Raw genomic sequence first — 19,661 nt, 5'->3', positions numbered from 1 at the left:
TACATGGAATATTAAATTTCATTAATGGCTACTAAACAAAAAGTTGTGGCAATTTCTTAAAAAAAAAAAAAAAAAAAGCTGTTGCATTTAGATGGGTTCTTATTTGCCGATTTAAACCCTTGTAATAGTTAAACAAGGAGCATAAGGAGGTAAAAATCAATCGATCCAAAATCAGATTATTCTAATTACAATGTCCAAAAGAAAAAGAGAAAAAAAAAATTATATTTAATTTAACGAGATAAGGTAAGGAAATAATATGAAATCTTCTAAAAATATCTATTTGGTTGGTTGGTATTGATTGAAGATAATTTCTTTTTTTGATGTTTGCATAATTGCCTTTGATGAGATATCACGAGACTGTTGATGTGGCACCATAAGAGGGAAGCATTTGAGGTTTGCTTTACTCTCATTAATCCCTACTTCTAAATAATATTCCGTGATAAAGATTTTTAGATTATACTTGTGTTATTGTGTTACCAAAACATGAATTAATTATAAAAAAAAACAAAAAAAAAAATACTTCACTTTAGTTATTCTAAACTTAACTTATAAAACTTTTGTAAACAAAAAAAAAAAAAAAAAAAAAAAAAGGAAACAACTTATTAATTGTCTTCACCTTATATCAACACTTATCAAACTTGATTGTCAATTTCCATAATATGATAAACAAAGCAAGAGTTTGATTCTATTTTCCAATTGTATATATTGATTTAATAATGTATATGTGTTTGGCGACTTTAATTTGGGATGTGTCACTGTGTCATATGAAACTTGTTTTGATATGATACATTGAATTGTATATCATTGGATATTAACAAATCCAATTACGGTTCATATACATGTTTGATTATAGTTTGATTTTTTGTTTTGCGTCTTACAAAGAATACTGTTATAGTTGATGTGTTGATGTAGACGATAACCAATCTCATATCTTGCAAAAAGTAATTGACATCCACATAAAATTGTAAATCTCTACTATAGTTATAAAATTTTGGTTTTCAACTTGAGATGAAAATGATCGAGTAGTTTCTTGAAAATAGAGTGATTAATCACTATGTGCCATGAATTTAATGCAACTAAAAATAATGTCCACAAACTAGATTAAGAAAAAGAAATGATGGAACGAAGTCATAAAAATTGGGTAAAAGCTCTTTTCTTCAATTTCATCCACTAATTCCATGAACTTTTCTGGCCCACAAATTTCTTTATGAACCACCCATTTGGCCATATTCACTTCTCTGTTTTTTGTCCATTTCGTGCCAACAAAGTCAATCATTCTACTTAAAGAAAATATTAAGGATTTATCTTTATTTTAATTTACTCAAATTAGCCATTATTAGATGCTTTTAGCTTTACATTATTAGATTATTAAACTTTAGGAACCAGGTGGATTCTTTATTTTAATCTTGGGTTAGATGTTTTCAAATAATGCCTAATATCCATTCTTAGATATGTTATGCTTTTTTGAATATTTAAATTTGTGGCCATAAACTAATAAGAAGTATAGCTTTGTTCATCATAATGTAGTTTTGGTCATTGGTCACTAATGGAGTGATATTGGAGTAGCTATTAATGGTCAATTAAATGTTATTAGGAATGAAAATAGATTTAATTTTCCCTAATTATGTAATCCAGAAAATATATGGACATTTACTTAAATCCTTCAAACTAAGAACTTAAACTTATTGGCAAAAATTAATTTCTCTGCTAATCACTAATAAGAATTACACGTTGAAATTAGTTGGGGGAATGTGAGTAATGAGAGGAGTTGGGGGGAATTGGGAAAATAAATGGAGGGAGTCATTAGATTAGGTTAATTTGATTAAGTTTAGATTAATTTGATTAAAGAAAAATAAGGGTAATTTTAAGTAAGGGTAAATTTGTAATTTTCAGGGTTTTTGTTTACTTAAAATAGAAAAAAATAGAAAGTTGCACATAATGTTTAGCGAACTAAAATGGCAAAAGTTGCACATAAAAATAAACGGAGGTAGTATATAAAAGAAAAAAAAAACTAATTTCAACGTGTAATTCTTATTAGTGATTAGCAGAGAAATTAATTTTTGCCAATAAGTTTAAGTTCTTAGTTTGAAGGATTTAAGTAAATGTCGATATATTTTCTGGATTACATAATTAGGGAAAATTAAATCTATTTCTGATCTGGTGGGTTGTTGGCTATGTTGGCTTGTTGTCTGATCTGTTGCATTGTTGGATTTTTGGGTCTGTTCAGTTCATTTCTCTGATACTCGGATTGTTGGTTGTCTGATTGTGTTGGGTTATTGTACCTTTTCCCTGGTTTTTTTTATTGTGGTGGCTTGTTGTCTGATCTGTTGGATTATTGGATGTTTGGTTCTATTGAGTTCATTTCTCTGATATTCAAAGTGCTGGTTGTTTGGTTGTGTTAGGTTGTTGTATCTGTTGGTTGTGTTTGTTGTTTTTGATTAAGTTGGCTTCATGTATGTTCTGGTGTGTTTGACTGATCTGTTGGTTTGTTGGAATATGCTGGCTTGTTGGACTTGACATCTTATCCTAGTGATTGTTGTTGATCATTGGGTAGTCAGTCTCTTACTGGATGGATCTGTTAGTTTTTGATTAATTTGATGGATTATGTTGGCTATGGGGATTGGATTGATGAATGATGAGGCTGCTGTGTTGTTGTTGTTTATTATTGGCTACTCACTCCCTTACTGTTTTACAAATTTCTTAAAGGAGTCACCTTTGATTATCTTTTGTATCCTGATTTGTATTGAGTCCCCTATTGTAGTGTGTTGTTTACCTTATCCAAATCCACATGATGAAGGGACTCCATTGAATTTCACTAAACACAAGTGTTTTGCTCCAACAATTTGCTTAATGCTCTTGTTGTTGAGGTAACCTTGTGACTTAGTGTTGTATTCAACAATGACATACAAACCTTCTGATAGATTGAGTGCCCATATAACAACTGATTCTTTGTCATTTCTATTCCATTCAAAATGTGGGTACAAAAGGACCATACCTTCATCAAAAGACTTTACAACAGACTGCCTTACATGCTTGAATCATTGTAATCAACAAAATACACCTAACTAACTGGAAATTGAATAAAATATATATATATATATATATAAAAACAAAACAAAAATATAAAAAAAAACAGATTAACATAGCTAAGTGGTTATGTGTGGCAGTCCATGTGTTGTCTCATTGATGTGATGAGTCCCCTAATCTGCATCCACCTCTATATCTTCTGTTGCTTCTTCATTACCTTGATTTGCTGGCCTAAACATAGTGTTTAGGTACTCCACAGCCTCCATCACTACTTCCTTCTACACTTCTACTTTATCTGGTAGAATGCCAATATTTTCAAGTTTTTTTTTTGTTCATGTGGGGTATTTTGTACTTGTTCCCACCTTCTGCCTTGAGGATCTTTATCATGCATTTTTGCAAAGTTACCCAGATGTATTTGTTAACTTGGGGATTGAATGTGTCATTAGAGTCTCTCACTTTTTCAACTAGCCCATCTAAGTTTCTAGGAAAAGACTGATATTACAAAGATTGAATAGACCTAAATAACCTTAAATCAAGCACATTCAAATCAAGTGACTCTGCTCGCTGAAAAATAAATTGAATGTTGAACCCATTTGCTGTTATTGCTGCCATAAATTCTGCATCATTAGGAACTTGGTGAGGCCTTGCATTGTCCCATTGGATGACAACATTTTTGGCCAGACTTTCAGGCCACTTTGAGATGATTGCTGGTGTGACCTTTGTCAGCAACATATCTCTAATCACTTCTCTGTTTACATTCTGGAGTGCCTTTGTTTCCAAAGTTCCTTTGGCTCTTTTTTTGCTTGATTTCTTTACTAGTTGCTGGACGGTAAATGGGAATATGCCATACTTCCCATCATGTAGGAGTTCCCCATTTCTATCATACAATGGCTTCCCAATAATTGACATAAACATTGCCTTCAGCTTGAATCTTTTTTACCGTACTGCCATATATGGATCCTCCTCACTTGACAGTAGATAAAACCTCCTCTTATCAGGGTTCAAATAGAACCACTTTTCATCTATGTGTATGACATGTTTCATGTCAACAAATATGGGGTCCTCATTACTTGTAATTGGATTATATGTGACAAAATCCATCTGAGTCTGGCTACCTTATGATCTGATGTTAGTGCTGGCTTATTGCAGCTTGTGTGTGTTCTTAGCCTTCCCTTTTTCTTCAAATTGTGAACAGTGACATGACTTATCTTCAGTGCTCCTGCATAACTCCTTTCTGTCTGCCTTAAATGCAAAGGGACTGCCTGTAGAATTTCATCTGATATTTGCAATGGCTTTCTCCCTGTTTTGTCATACTTCTTAGTCCTGACATCAATCAAGTCCCCTTTTGCCAACTGTTTTTTTATTTCTGTGAAAATTCGTGTAATGGCGGATTTGTGAACATTGAATTGAGATGATAATTGTTTCATGTGACCCCTTGGTAATCTTCCCTCATGCATTTTGACCAACATTGCATCAACAATTTGTCTTTTCTTGTGCATGTTGAGTTGCTTTCTGTCTGCCATTTGAGTCCCTTGATGAAATGGTTGTTGCATTTGTGAGGAAGCAACCTCAGCTTCTATGTTTTGCTGGCCCTGTTCTCCTTCTTGGTTGTCTTGCGTGTTTTCATCTTCAGATTCACAGTCCCCCATGCCTGCATCTTGCATTTCTTCTTCATGGTCATATCATAATTCTGCCATCTATTCTTCATTTAGTATGTGATCAACATCGAAAAACATAGCATTAACAAATTCTGCCATGTGTTTTTCTTCTTCAGCACAGCTTGATGATGTAGGGGGGCTGCTGATTTTTTGTGGAGTAGATGAAGGATGCAGCTTGATGTGCAGGACTAATTTCAGCTTAGCCGATTTTTTTTAGGTTTTAATGGGCTAGTTAATGTGTAATTACTGCTAACTTAATGATGAATGAAGGCTTTATATGCCTTAATGGGATTCAAATTTGCAATGGAAACTTTGTTTTTGCTGGAAACTTTGTTGTTGCTGAAAACTTAATGATTGTAAACATTTAATGTGTTAGAATGGAGGCTGGTATTTATAGCCCTCTTAAATGATGAATGAAGGCTTTAAATGCCTTAAAGAAATTCAGATATGTGCTGTGCTTTTTTTTTTAAAAAAAAATGGAGGGAACCAAAATTTTCATCAAAAATTCAACAAATTCGAATTTTTGGTGAAAATTTGTGGGGAAATCCACCCCATGTGTTCTGCCAGAATTTCCCACCAACATTACAAGTGGGTGGCCTTACTTTGTCTCTCCTATCCCTTTAATTAAGTACACTTACTTTTCTTAATATTTGCCCCTCAAACTTTTGCTTTGTGAACCGTTTTATGTGTCAAAGTTGCACATATAAATAAACGGAGGTAGTATATATCTATGAGAAGATGGAGAGATGGTTAGCCCCCCATTTCCTCCCCAAGTGGTTAGAGGTTCGATCCTCATCCCCCCATTTCTATGATAGGGTGGGGAACCACCCCCCTCTCGATATCTTACAGTCTTACCGTATATATGTATGTATGTTAGTTAAAGAAAAATTTATAAATAGTATCAAAATTAAAACATGTTATATATCTTACATTCTTACCGTATATATATGTATGTTAGTTTTAGGGTTTTTTTTTTTTTTTGGAGGAAATATATGTATGTATGTTAGTTAAATTAAAGAAAAATTTATAAATAGTGTCAAAATTAAAACGTGTTATAGCACTTAAAAAAATTTCACATAAGAAATCAAAAACAATTGCAAAGTATGATTAGATGTTACCAAATGGGCCGAGCATCATGGATTCATGGGCCAAATTCTTCTTTAAAAGCTAATTTGTTTTGTGCTGATTGGCCCATTGAGTGATGACCTCTTTGGTCAGCGACGAAGCCTCATAAAGTCATGAACATGATTGAGGCCCTTTCACCTTTCTTTTTTCATATGTGATTTGAATCTTTCAAAAATAGTATTGGAAAGTTATAAGGTTCACAAACATATAACTATCCTCGTAATCTTATGTGAAATTTGAGAGTGAGGGCTGAGGGATAACTCAAGTGGTTAAACTTTTGGAATCGATTCTCATCACTCGCTATTGTAGCTCTCTAAAAGCTAAAAAAAAAAAAAAAAAAAAAGTGGTTAATTTTTGAATTGTTGTCATATATGCAAACATTTGAAAGAAGGGCTGTGATGCAGGAATTTGATGCTTGATTTTAGTTTTTTTTTTTATATATAATATTCAAAACACAACTAAGTTAGTTATTTTGCATTCACTGGAGCATGTTGTTGTCTAGATTGTTTACGAAACAATTAGAAGAGCAATGGTGTAGAAACAACTTTCTCTATTCTTTTTTACTTGACCTGTTTTTTTTATCATGCTTGTCAATGCAAAACTTTAACAATCAACAACTTTAATTCTCTATAAGTAAAAATTATAAAATTTATATATTATGATAGTACCTACTGAGATGAATTCAAAAAGATCTCACATGAATATATTTTTCCTTACATATTATTCACAAAGACGGTCAAAAAAGAGGTGGTGAATAGTGTAAATGTCAAAGCGGGTCAAGTAAAAAAATACAGAGGAAGTACATGCTAAGAGTGTGTTCTATTCACCTGATTTTCACTTATCTGAACTTATCTTACCTTATTTGAACTTATCTGAACTTATCAAAAGTTGTAATTTGTACTCGGGTAACCCTTTTTTCTTGAACTGAACTTATCTGAACTTGTTTGAATTTATTACACCTGAACTAAGTGAAAATAAGGTGAACAGAACAGACCCTAAGACTCTCTTCGTACATACAAAATGCGAAAAGTTTTTTATTTATTTATTTATTTTTTATTTCAAGAACACGAAAAGTTCTACTTGAAAGTCGTCTATAAACACCAATTAACAAAATTGTCTCCAATAAAAGTTATTTAAATCCTTCAATAAATCACCAAATCTAATTTACAACAAGTAAACAAACTAAACACAAATGAAAGTGAACGTTTGTTAGAACACGTCTTAATTATTTGCCCCCTATAACCAATCTAGAACAATATCCTTTGGGAGTACCATATAAACTCCACGGATTTTTACTTAACCTACAACGAGTATATAATATGTACGAAGTATCTCAGCCACTTGATATAACAAACGTACCAGTACATCGTGAGTCAACCATGTAGATTTGTGTATTTTTGTTGTTTTTTTGTTAATCTTTATCCTCCAAAATTCATGCATATATAATCAAACATTATAAGACAAACCACAAAATGATATGAACATGTCATAGCGACAATTCAGAAGAACACGTACGCTACTAGAATGGATTTCTTGATTTAAATTAAACGATTAATAACAATCCTTCCTACGTACTTCGTACTTTGTAGTAGTTAACTTTGAAATCAGTGTAATTGACCACTTATATTGACCTATCAGAACATGAGATTAGCCAAACTAGATTATTATATGATCAGAGCTAATGTTTCCTCCTTTGGTCATTGTTGTCACCTACCAAATGGCCGGATATACAAGGGGGCATTTGGTTTGGATAATGGAAATGGAATGGAAAGGAAACAAATAAGAGAGGGGAAAAGAATCATTTAACTATTACCTTTTTATTTGTTTGGTTTAACTATGAAAAGGAATTAGTTAAACTTTACTCCCTTTGTTTATGTTTGAGAAGGGTAAGGATATTTGTTACCCTAAGTTTTTTAGAGGTAACAAATGAGAGGTAACCATTACCCTTAGGAATTGGTAATGGTTACGAAGCCTTCTAACCAAACACTCGTTAACGGTATCAGTTTAATCGAATCCGTTTCCAATCTAAAAAATACACTAATCAAACATGCTCTAAGTAGTAATTAGTAATTAATAAATTGGAGCACTGATACAAAGATATAAGCTAAGCTTTAAATTATGAAGAGAAATTACTAAGTAGTAATTCGTGAATTGGAGCACTAATACTAAGATGTAAGCTAAGCTTTTAATTATGAAGAGAAATCACATAATCTTCATATATTAACATCTAAGTGTGGTGGGTAAACCTAATTTTTACAACTATAATATCCTTTTCCAATAACTATCATAAATAGTTGGTAAGTTACCACTAATAAGGATGCAAGTGACCACTAAGTACAATTTTGTGTGTAGCAAAAGTATTATGGAAAGTAATTAGTGGTTAATCTTCTTGATTTATAAGCAAAGGTGTATAGTCTTTTTACTATTCATGATCTAACATTTGTTGCTTACTGATTATTGTTTCATTGTTCCAACCCCGATCTCAAATTTAAGAAATAAGAATTGTTTTTATGTAAAAACCATTTTTATTAGTAAAGTAATTAATTTTCGTAATGACATATTTACATTAAATTAAACCTAGCTACACGGGTCTGAAGCTTTTTGCATTGTTAGTTAAAGATACGGTGATGACCAATTAGCTTCATTCAATATGTGAATTACTAAATAGGGTTAAGCTTTCTTAGGTATGGATAAGAAGTTTGAGTACGGCCGTACGGAATAATTGAATATTTTCCTCATCGAAAACTTACAATTTTTTTGGTCGAGCTAGTATATACTAGATAAGAAATCTTTGAAAGTGAACAAAATCTTGCTTGGTAACTATAGCTCGTATATAATGTACCATATTCACAAGTTAGACTTCTCAAAAGTTGATTACATCATTTTAGTCCATCTCCACTACTCTATTCATTAATTAAAGAATGTTTATGCATCAAAAAATTCCGTAATATTTTTTTGCTTCAAACTTTGACCCATTGCTTTAAAACAATAAATTAATCATAAAAACACTATATGATGGTCAAAGTTTTATACGAAGATTAAACGGTAAGCACTCATTGTTAAGCCGGTGGAGTTGTTGACTTGTTGATGATCTCTCACTTTCATCTTAATTCTCACGTTAAGGTTTATGCCAAGTATAAAATAGGGAATTTTGATTATTTCCCAACATCCCCTTAAGAATTGGGGCAAGATTAGAAAGACTTGCTATTTTTAATTCATTTTCTTGGACCTCATCCTTAGCAAGAGTACGAACGTCTTTACTTTTACCATTTTTTAATTCCTTTGGTTACAAACTTGCTTTGATTAGATTATGTTAAGATTTTTGGTATACATGTCTTTTAGCATTGTGGACACGTGGAATGTGATTTTTCATTTCAAGCAGGGTTTTGCTTAGTGTAAACTGGAAAGATTAAATTCTTCATTTTTAGGAGAGTATAGTTGACCTGTGTAAGATGTTGACTCATCGATTTAGGGTTTTTTTTTTGAGAGATTGATCGACGTTATAAAAGTATAATCAAATGGCAATTTTTCACTTATCTAATGATTTGTTCTCATTTTACAATAGATGTTCTAAATTGATATTAGTCATATTTATTTTCATAGTGAAAATATACTAATTTTTAATTTTATATACTCATAATGTAATAACAAAACATACTCATTTTGATTAAAAACTTATTAAAATGATTTTGAGCTCGCTAGGATGTGTAAGATTTAGCTTTAGAACTTATTCTTGTTTGATTTTGAACTTAATATCTCAACCATGATATAATTATAATTATTAAAGTTAATATGTAGTATGTAGGTGAATGACTTGCCAAAATATTCAAATAGTAAATACAATAAATGGTGGTTTAAAGTTTGGAAGCTGCTTTATATAGAATGAATGTAACATAAATAACTTAATTAGACCTCACTCTACACTCTTACTCTATTACATTATATTCCTTACAATTCAAGTCCATTAAAACTTTATTTAGAAATGATAGAGAAAGATGAATGACTCAATTGGATTTGACTCAAGCAATTTTGACATTACATTCCTTAGAAGTTAGATCCTTTTAAAACAAGGGAGAAAATTAGGATTGAGAAATCCCACCCAAAGCGTGGACTTTTGATTGATCACATGACTTTATGGTCAGATTGATCATACGTCAATCAACTCAATCTTTATCATTAGCCACACGTACCAATTGTATTAGTTGGTCCTCTAAATCGTTACTTAATTACTTGGTCCTAACATCGCTACTTCATTAATGTATGTAGGTGTTGATGTGTTGAAGGCTTTAGGCAGTACCAAACTACCGATACAATAAAGATCTCAACATCAAAATTATGAATTTTCAAATTGAAGTAACCCATCCATCAATGCTGAGATCACGGCTTCTCTTCATCTTTTTTCCAAGGTAATAATAATTTGTTCCTAGTAAAGGTGCCTTTTTCCTTTGATCTAGGCCTTTTTACTTGAATCGATAGTAGTTACAACCTACACACATGAACCTTAATGATTTGGTATGCTTTTTCACTTGATTGTATTTTAAATTAATTTGCTTTTCACTTAGTTAAATTTAATTAAAATGTCGAGGAATAATGTCACAACTTTCTTGTTGAAACACTTTTTATATTATTAGTTATATAAGCAAATAGAGTAATAGTGCATGTGCATCTCCTCGGCCAATTTAGCCTTCAAATTTTGTTGACTGTAGTACATATGCATTATTTTTATAAGAAAATGATTAGCCTAGCAATAATTAAAATTTGTTTACATAAAATGATTTTTTGGTTTGAAAAAGAAGATGCACCTAATCTATATCCATAACACCATTATTGAATTGGTACATGAAGGTTTACATACCATACACCAACCTGAGAACCATGACAACCTTGTTGCATATGTCAATCGTTCAATCTATAAGTCTATAACACCATTATTGATTAGCTACATCTACATGTATGTTTATACTACACCAACCTAATATATATATACAAAATCTTATTACATATGTCAATTGTTTAGTTAAACTAAAATCATTTCATCGCAAAATTGTTGACTTGACATGTCATCTACATATTTAGCTTGTTGATGACTTTTTTATGACTGTAGAGTGTAGGCCTATCCCAACCCATAAATATATTAAAAGTAAAAATCGTTAACAAGTTTAACAACCTCCATGTATCAACAAATTTCCTTATCGCGTATAAATGTACAATCCACTTTATAAAATTATTGGAAAGATACAGAGTATATTGTTTTGTTAATCTAACATTTTTGTTTTGTTATATTGTTTTTCTTGTTTCATACTCCTTTGATTTTGTACTATAGTTCTATCATTTCTATGAGAAGAATAATTATAATTTTGGCAACACTAAAAAAAAAAAAAAAAACCTTCTAATACGGCAAACCTTCCAAAAACATGAAAAGACGAAATTGCCCTTAACTACTGTGTGTAACGGTAACAAATATAACATGCAAGAAACAACATTCATTAACTCAAACCTCTCACATTCTTCCATACACGAGTTCTCCTTCTTCCATACTCCACCACATCAATATTCATGGAAGTTAACAAGGTTTTTTCCTCTACAAACGCACCCATCTTAAACTCGTGAACCTGGCCCTACTACACCAATCTTATGGATTAAAAATTTAATCTGACGGTTAACACAGTAAAAACTAACCAAAGTGTAAATAGACCACTTTCAACAGCGTTACACCATATATGCCCCCACCTTTATCCCGCCACGTGATAGTTTTCTCACTTTCTTGGTACCACAAAGTAGGGGCAAAATGGGTATTTCTCACTTTTTTTGGTAAAGTACTGTAAAACATTATCATAAATTTTTATATTGATTCCAATTTCCAAATAATATTATTTTACTAATGAACTCCCGGAGTCTAGGCTTTTACACCAATGACAATTTTGTGTACTCCGTATTGCTTAATCACAAATTCTTCTATGTGGTTAATGTGGCCAGTCATCAATAATCATAAAGTTACTTCATTCGTATTATGGGGATATTCGGTTAGTATTACGGAGTATAAAGATTACTTTGTCAGTGTTACAGGATTTTCCGGTCAATGTTATAAGGTCTATTTTGTTTTTTTACAAACGGTCACATGACATATCTAGCCGCGCACGCTTATATCTGAATAAATTTTAACACTGTGAAGCATGATTTTGTTGCACATTCCTAAATCATCAAAATATTAAGTAATTTCCCATTTTAAATTGTTGTAATTTCTAAAGGAAAACGAGAAGGTAAAAGTAAAACTACCACTCATGTAACAGTCAATGTTGTGTTTTGGTGGTTAGTTTTCACACCATGTTTCCGAAAATACCCTTTTCTGTTTATTTCTGCTTTTTAGGCCGGCAATTCAGAGTTTTATTAAGAAATTTCGCGAATTTGTATTTTCAAACTGAGCGTTTTAGAGAGAGAGTGAGGAGAGGAGAGGAGAGGAGAGGAGAGAGAAATCAAAATGAGGTGACAAAAAATTTATCCAAAAATAAAAATAAGAACACAGAAATCAAGTTTTTCGGAGGATCCAATATTTTTTTTTGGGATTTTTCCGAATTTTTTCCCCTTTAATGAGGTACACTATCTTAGACTTAACTCTTCTATAATTCTTCAACTGTCAATAAAAGCAACGGCATTATTGTTTTAATTTTGAAATTAATTACTTCTTAATTGCTAATTTAATGCATAAAGTTTCGATCTTGATTTCATATTCTGTGTAATCTTGATTTTAATCTCAAAATTTCGTTAATTTTAAGATTATTAAGGGCTGTTTCATTGACTTTTCAAATTTTTAAAACGGTAAAAATATAAAAAAATCTTAGAAAAATTTAAGGTTGTTCAATGTAGAAGAAGTTTCAGAAAAAAATCACTGAATTTTAAGAGAGAGAAAGCTTGGGTGGGTTGCTTTAGAGTAAAGAGAGAAGCTTTATTATTAAGATTGCTGGGATATTTATTTATTTTTTTCTTTTTTGGAAACTTAAAAGGAAAGATCAAGCAAAGTTTGATTAGTTTTTGATTTATGATTATCAACCTAATCCCATGATTATAACCTCTAAACCCCCGTGTTTTTCTGTCTCATAAATCTTAATTGTTTAATTTTGTTGTTTTTTTTTCCAGTTAATTTAATTAAACCCAGTTCAGAAAAGTGAGAAAATTGCTATAATTAGTTTCCTTTTCTCTCTCTCTCTCTCTCTCTCTTTTTTTTTTTCCTTTTGTTTTTTGGGTGTTATTTTTGCAGAGAATAAGGTAAAAAAGGTACTTCATTTGCTTGTATGAGCTGTTGATACACCAAATTTTAATGATGACAATGCTTTTTTTGTGAGCAATTAACTGACTTTGTTGATTTTTGGAGAATCTAAGGTTACTAAAGTGAGTTGTTAATTTTGTTGTAAATGTTGTGATTATTTCCTATTTTAGGGTGTTTTTTGCATAAGTTGTGTTGTTATGAGTGTTGCTGATTGTCGTATTATGGATACATTCTTCAGCTTTGGGTGTTGAATGGGGGCTATTGTGGACGAGGGGTCGAAGAATTCGGACAAGATGACTGGAGGGGCGGGCCGAGAGGAGAAGATCTTGGTGTTGGTGAGGTTAAGGCCCTTGAATGACAAGGAGGTTTCCAAGAACGAAGTAGCTGATTGGGAATGTATTAATGATAGTACCATTTTGTATAGAAATAGTCTTCAAGAACGCTCTGGACTTCCCACGGTTTATTCATTTGGTAAGGCAAATTTTAACTAGTAGATCATTTAAACATCGTGATCTTATGTTGATGCATGATGCTCGTGTTTATGTCCTTTGTGAGGTATAGGATTGCAAGGATATTGTGAATTTGTGATGGATATAATTTGTAGATGAGTAAAAATTATAACATGTCTAATGTATGATTATGATATTTTGCTCATGCATTTCTTGAACTTTGACATTATAAGTTGCAATATTGTTGGACAAGTGACTGCATTGTAATTATAATGGCTGTTAAGTGAAGAACCCGTGAGGTTGTGATTGAGTGAAATTTTTAATGATTTTGGAGGGTGATTTTTGTTTGTAAGTATGTGCTTGTGCTCAAACGAAATGTAAATTCTTGTATGTTTATTATTAATTTTGGTTTATCTTTGTCTTGTTTGGTAGACAGGGTATATTCTGGTGATTGCTCGTCCAAGCAGGTGTATGAGGAAGGAACAAAGGAAATTGCTCTTTCTGTTGTTAGTGGGATTAATTGTAAGTAAATATATGTGTATATTTACCTACACTAGGTATACATTCAGAAGATACAATGTGTGACGTATTTATTGAAAACCTTTTTGCTCATCAGCCAGCATTTTTGCTTATGGACAAACAAGCAGTGGAAAAACATACACCATGAATGCAATTACCGAGTATACTGTTGCTGATATATATGACTATATGCAAAGGGTAATGGAAACTTGGAGTACTTTCTTTCTATCGTAGAACTTTGGATAACTAAGTCGAATGTAATGTTATTAAGATGAGCTTCTGTGGTCCTTCAGCATGAAGAACGAGCATTTGCTCTCAAGTTCTCTGCCATGGAGATCTACAATGAAAATGTGAGGGACCTTCTCAATTCGGACAATACTCCTTTGAGGCTAATGGATGATCCCGAGGTAAATATAATTCTTTTGAAGCTTGAATGAGTGTATTGTGGGATTGCAAATTTACTGATATGTTTGCGTTTTTTCAGAAAGGAACCATTGTGGAAAAGCTGACTGAGGAAAAATTGAATGATTGGAGCCATTTAAGGAAGCTTCTGTCAATTTGTGAAGGTAAAACACAATGACTAGTAATATGGATATATTTTCTCTGATTTTATGTTCTTGTTTATTCAGTTTTATCATGACATTGCAGCTCAAAGGAAAGTAGGAGAGACCTCCTTGAATGAACAAAGCTCAAGGTCACATCAAATTCTCAAACTGGTATAATTTTTCCTTTGATGTTTTTATTGAACTTTATTTTGTATGATGTGTATCCATCTCTTAATGCGCTTGTTGATACATGCAGACTATTGAGAGTTCTGCTCGTGAGTTCATAGGCAAGGGAAACTCAAGTACCCTTTCAGCTAGTGTGGTAAGCAACTCAGGACTTAAGTATCTCTTGCTCCATTTTGATTAAATGTTTAACTTGCTGCATATTTTCTTCAAATTGTTTAAATGTTCACTTTGAGGTTGTCGGTGCTCATCTGCAGTTTTTTATTGATCTGGCTGGAAGTGAACGTGCATCTCAGGCAATGTCAGCGGGGACACGATTAAAAGAAGGTTGCCACATAAACCGGAGTCTGCTAACACTAGGGAATGTTATCCGCAAGCTAAGGTTTCTTCCTGAATTCCAATTCTCTAATTTTCTTTTTCTTGAAACGCCTTCTGAGTTCTGACATATTGCTACTAAGATAAACTATGTTTTAGCGGTGCTTCTTTACTGTGATGTTTAGTGTTTAACTTGTCTGCTTGCCTGCTTGTCATAATGATACTCCGTATGTTAGTAGTATTTTCACCGAATACAATGATTGATGACTAATTTGTGGTAATGGGGGTATTGCTAACTCTTTTGTTGCCTATAGTTAAGTTCTCAGCAACCTTGATAAATGTAAAACTAGAAAATATTCAGCAAAAGCTCAGAAATTCTTACTAAATTTTTATACTCATAGATTTCTTATCCAATCTCTCATTTCCTTGTGTTACTTGATGATCAAATGTTGAAACATTACTACATTAGTGATCGTTGGGTAGCGTCTCCATTGACATCTTATCAATCTATACTCTTTGTTGCTGCAGCAAGGGAAGACAAGGACACATCAATTATAGGGACTCTAAACTGACTCGCATCCTGCAACCCTGCTTGGGAGGCAATGCTAGAACTACCATCATCTGCACTCTGAGCCCTGCACGTAGCCATGTGGAGCAGTCAAGGAACACTTTGTTGTTTGCTAGTTGTGCTAAACAGGTGACAACAAATGCACAGGTGAATGTTGTCATGTCAGACAAAGCCTTGGTCAAACACTTGCAGAAAGAACTGGCCAGACTGGAAAGTGAGCTAAGGAGTCCAGCCCCCACATCATCATCTTGTAATTGTTCAGTGACAATCAGAAAGAAAGATCTTCAACTTGAGAAGGTATTGTTTTCGTTCTGAGCTCTTCTAAGATGGTGGTTGAGCATGCTATCTGTATAACTGTATTTAACAGACTTGGGTATGACCATGGTTCAGTTGATTGGTAAAGCCATCTGTTTGGGCAGTTAACGGGTTTGTTTTGTTCAGTTAGAGAGACTTCTAGGGAGATTATGTTTTTGTTGCCCAAAATAGTGAGTAGTTGAGTACTTATACATGTTTGCTAAATATTTACTCCATCCGTCTGAAATAATAGCTACAACTTGTTTGGGCTATTTGGATAAAGTTGTCACCTTTCCTAATTGGTATAGTATTTTCTTAATTGGATTTCTGAGATGTCCCTATATAGATTGATAAATAGGGAGAAATGTCGTATGCTTAATGATGAACGAATGTCCTTTGAAAATTTCTCTTTTTGGCACTGCAATCTGGACCAGATTAGCTATTGATCTTTAGTCTTTATAAGCTCTGCAGCATGTGAGAATGGAGGTGATGAAGGCTGAATTTAGTCTGCCTGGAAGTAATATGTGTCACAGGAGCAACTATCGTTCTTGGTTAGGATCAGAATATATTATACTATTATAATGATCAGTATGATGCACATTCTTATACAGTTGCCTGAACATATTCATCGATTTATCACCTTTGGTTTTGGTTTATATTCTATCCATTGTTTATCTACCAATTTTTTTTCTAACTATTGAATTATTATTATCGCGTTATATAAGCACGTTAAGCATCCTGATAAATTCTAATTATATATACAACTACCTCACTAGAACGTGGAGTGATGAGCCAGATGCACTGAATGCTAAAATGTCTTTTTTTTCTTCTTTTATTTATTATTTATTATTATTTTTTATACAGATGGAGAAGGAGATTAGAGAACTGACAAAACAAAGAGATCTTGCTCAATCTCGAGTTGAGGATCTATTGCAAATAATTGGAAATGATCAATCATCTAATAAACAGGTAACTAGACAATACTACCTCCAATTTTTTAGTTGCAATGGTTATCTTTTCACATGTGTCAATGCGTAATTTCAATCACTTATATCTCTAATTATCAATAAGTAAGAGTTAAACTTTTTGTAAAATTGCAAATTGTTTGAGATGAACCTAACACATTACGTAAGTACGTAACTATATTTTTCGTAAAGTATATAGAGTAATTCATTAAAGAATGTCATAGTGGAATATGTAAATTGTGCTAAAGTTAAATCGTTTGCACTTTAAAGAACAAAAAAAGTATTTAAATTGTTCAATAAACTTGTTGCAAGTTGAGCATGCTTCTATATCTGTGAATTAGTAACAGAACTCCAGTCATTAAAAGTAAACAACCCTGAAAATTGCTGCTTTGATTTCTGATTGTCTCTGTTTACTTCCATCAGCAACGGCATAAACCCCATGCAAAGTGGAAAGTACCGAACAAATGGGAAGATGAAGGTTCTATTTCAGACTCAAGTGTGAACGGTCATCATCGTGTGGATGGTGTCCAAGATGAAGACGGTGAAAGTTATATTGAGGATCCATCTTCACGGGCATTAGAGCATGAAGATTATACATCTGAGATGGGTGATGACCAGTGTAGAGAAGTCCGATGTATTGAGACAGAAGGATCTGAAGCTTCAACTACGTTTGATAATGGGCATGGCAGCAATGGCAGAAGCTCCCATCAAAATGGTTATTTGTATGGTTCATTGGAACAAAGGATCCAGGAAGTGCAAAGGTCAATTGATTCCCTTGTTAGTCCTCAACCTGAAAATCCATCCGTGTGGGATGATTCTGCCGATGCATCAAGTTCCAGGAGTATGAATTTCAACAAGGTTCGGGGCTCTAAGGGAAGTTATACAAATGGCGGCCAATCTTATCCCTCTAGTAAGGAAGAATATTCGGAGAGAACCCCTCCTAGTGATGTGGAGATGGACTACAGCGGCAGACCTGGAGAATTTAAAAAGTTTGCTGTACTAGATTACGGTGGTAACTCTGAAAAGTTGTCACGTAATGCCTCTCAGTCATCTGTTGGAACAGAAGTTGTTGACGATGTAAGATCACTGAGTGGGAACAATGGTGCTGATGAGGAGATAACAAGTGTCCAGACTTTTGTTGCTGGCCTCAAGGATGCTAAGCTTCAATATGAGAAGCAACTTGGAGACGGCCAGGTTAGCATACTGCTATTCTCAGTTGTAGTATTGTAGCTCTGGTAAAATAAATAGATCTCAGCATTTAGTCATCTACTCTGCAGTTTTTTCTGATATTTTCAATTTTTTTTGTTAAGAATTTTTCTAATCCTGCCAATTATTTTAAGATATTATTTTTGAATGGTGCTGGATGATTACATCAAAACTACTGTCAAGTTTGCTAAATTAGTCCTCTAGATGATTATTCCCGGCAAATTTTGGTGAGATTTATAATTACGTGTTATTTTGTTGATATGATTAGGGACCTCCTGAATTGAGAAAGTCATTGAGAGACGTAGGATTAGATCCCATGATTGATGGAGAAGATTTAGAAGACACTGCATTGGATTGGAATTTGCAATTTGAAAAGCTTCAGAAAGCTATTGTTGAACTTTGGCAAATATGCAATGTTTCATTGGTTCACAGGACCTACTTCTTCCTTCTTTTTAAAGGCGACCCTACGGATTCCATTTATCTGGAGGTAGAGTTAAGGAGGCTCACTTTCCTCAAGGATACATTATCCCATGTTAATCGTTCGGTAGATGGTGGACATGCACTGAAATTGATTTCAAGGTTCACTCTTCTTCCATCCTCCAATTACTTGTGAATGATTGCCTACACAGTTTTTTTTTTTTTTTTTTTTTTTTTTTTTTTTTTTTTTTTTTTTGTTCTTTATTTGTTTTTGTTCTTTATTAAAGGTTTTGTAGGATGTTATGGCGTATTTACACAAATTTTGTTATTACATTCTGCTAAAAATATAGTGCTTTAGCTGAACAACATAACCAGTAAAATGTGTTTGGCGGTGAAACAGTGAGAAGGCACTTCGAAAAGAAAGGGAGACGCTGAGCAAGCTGATCAACAGAAGGTTCTCAAGTGAGGAGAGGAAGAGACTCTACACAAAGTGGGGTATCAAGCCAGATTCAAAGCGTAGACGAGCACAGCTTGTATCTCGGTTATGGACAGAGACAGAAGACATGGACCATATCGTGGAGAGTGCAGCAATCATCGCCAAACTAGTCAAGTTCTCAGAACAAGGACGGGCGTTCAAAGGGATGTTTGGGCTTAGCTTCTCACCTCCAATCTTGAGGAGGAGATCATATGGTTGGATGAACAGCAAGACATCCCTTGTATGAGTATTTAGTGTATGACTTGTGTTAGTGTGTAGGTAATAGGATCTATCTATATATAGTCGAAGTTAGCCACAGATATCGTTCGATTTGATTACAGTGTTGCCCATTCTTTCCACGTTTGTAGGTGAACAGAAAATTGTTTCTGTGATTCTTGTAAGCTCAGGTTAGGAGGTGTATGTTGGTTTTTGGTTTTGTGCTGCTTCCTGCTGGTGATTGTATCTAACTGAGGGTTGATGAATGGGAAAGTTGTTTTAGTTGCTTATTATTTTGCTTCGAAGTTGGTGTGACATCTTTTACATGTACAAATTATAATACTTATGGCTTGGAGGATTGTATTTCACAATATACAACGGTTGTTTGAATATCTCATGTTCTCCTAACCTAATATAAAGAGTATGCCACTTGAT

At 33.2% G+C, this 19,661-nt stretch overlaps 1 protein-coding gene across 3 annotated transcripts; it reads left to right on the top strand.

The window, feature by feature from the left end:
• The first annotated feature begins 12,202 nt into the window (after positions 1-12,202).
• On the top strand, positions 12,203-19,618 carry LOC110718870 (kinesin-like protein KIN-7F). Of its 3 annotated transcripts, XM_021897794.1 has the most exons (15): positions 12,203-12,402; positions 13,066-13,196; positions 13,313-13,545; positions 13,956-14,045; positions 14,140-14,240; positions 14,336-14,449; positions 14,527-14,608; positions 14,691-14,758; positions 14,844-14,909; positions 15,028-15,152; positions 15,614-15,950; positions 16,812-16,916; positions 17,336-18,106; positions 18,387-18,697; positions 18,936-19,618. In XM_021897794.1, exons 3-15 carry the CDS (start codon positions 13,326-13,328, stop codon positions 19,255-19,257), a joined length of 2,712 nt encoding a protein of 903 aa, XP_021753486.1. In that variant the 5' UTR covers positions 12,203-12,402; positions 13,066-13,196; positions 13,313-13,325; the 3' UTR covers positions 19,258-19,618. The 3 variants fall into 3 exon arrangements, with proteins under 3 accessions (XP_021753486.1, XP_021753485.1, XP_021753488.1); XM_021897793.1 differs by lacking the exon at positions 13,066-13,196; XM_021897796.1 differs by lacking the exons at positions 12,203-12,402; positions 13,066-13,196 and having other exon boundaries at positions 13,452-13,545; positions 13,960-14,045.
• Positions 19,619-19,661: the final 43 nt, after the last annotated feature.

Source organism: Chenopodium quinoa, unplaced genomic scaffold (genome assembly GCF_001683475.1).
Source record: "Chenopodium quinoa cultivar QQ74 unplaced genomic scaffold, ASM168347v1, whole genome shotgun sequence".
In the NCBI taxonomy this organism is placed as follows: Eukaryota; Viridiplantae; Streptophyta; class Magnoliopsida; order Caryophyllales; family Amaranthaceae; genus Chenopodium; species Chenopodium quinoa.
Note: the sequence above shows the minus strand (reverse complement) of the source record. Positions and strands in the feature narration are given on the sequence as shown.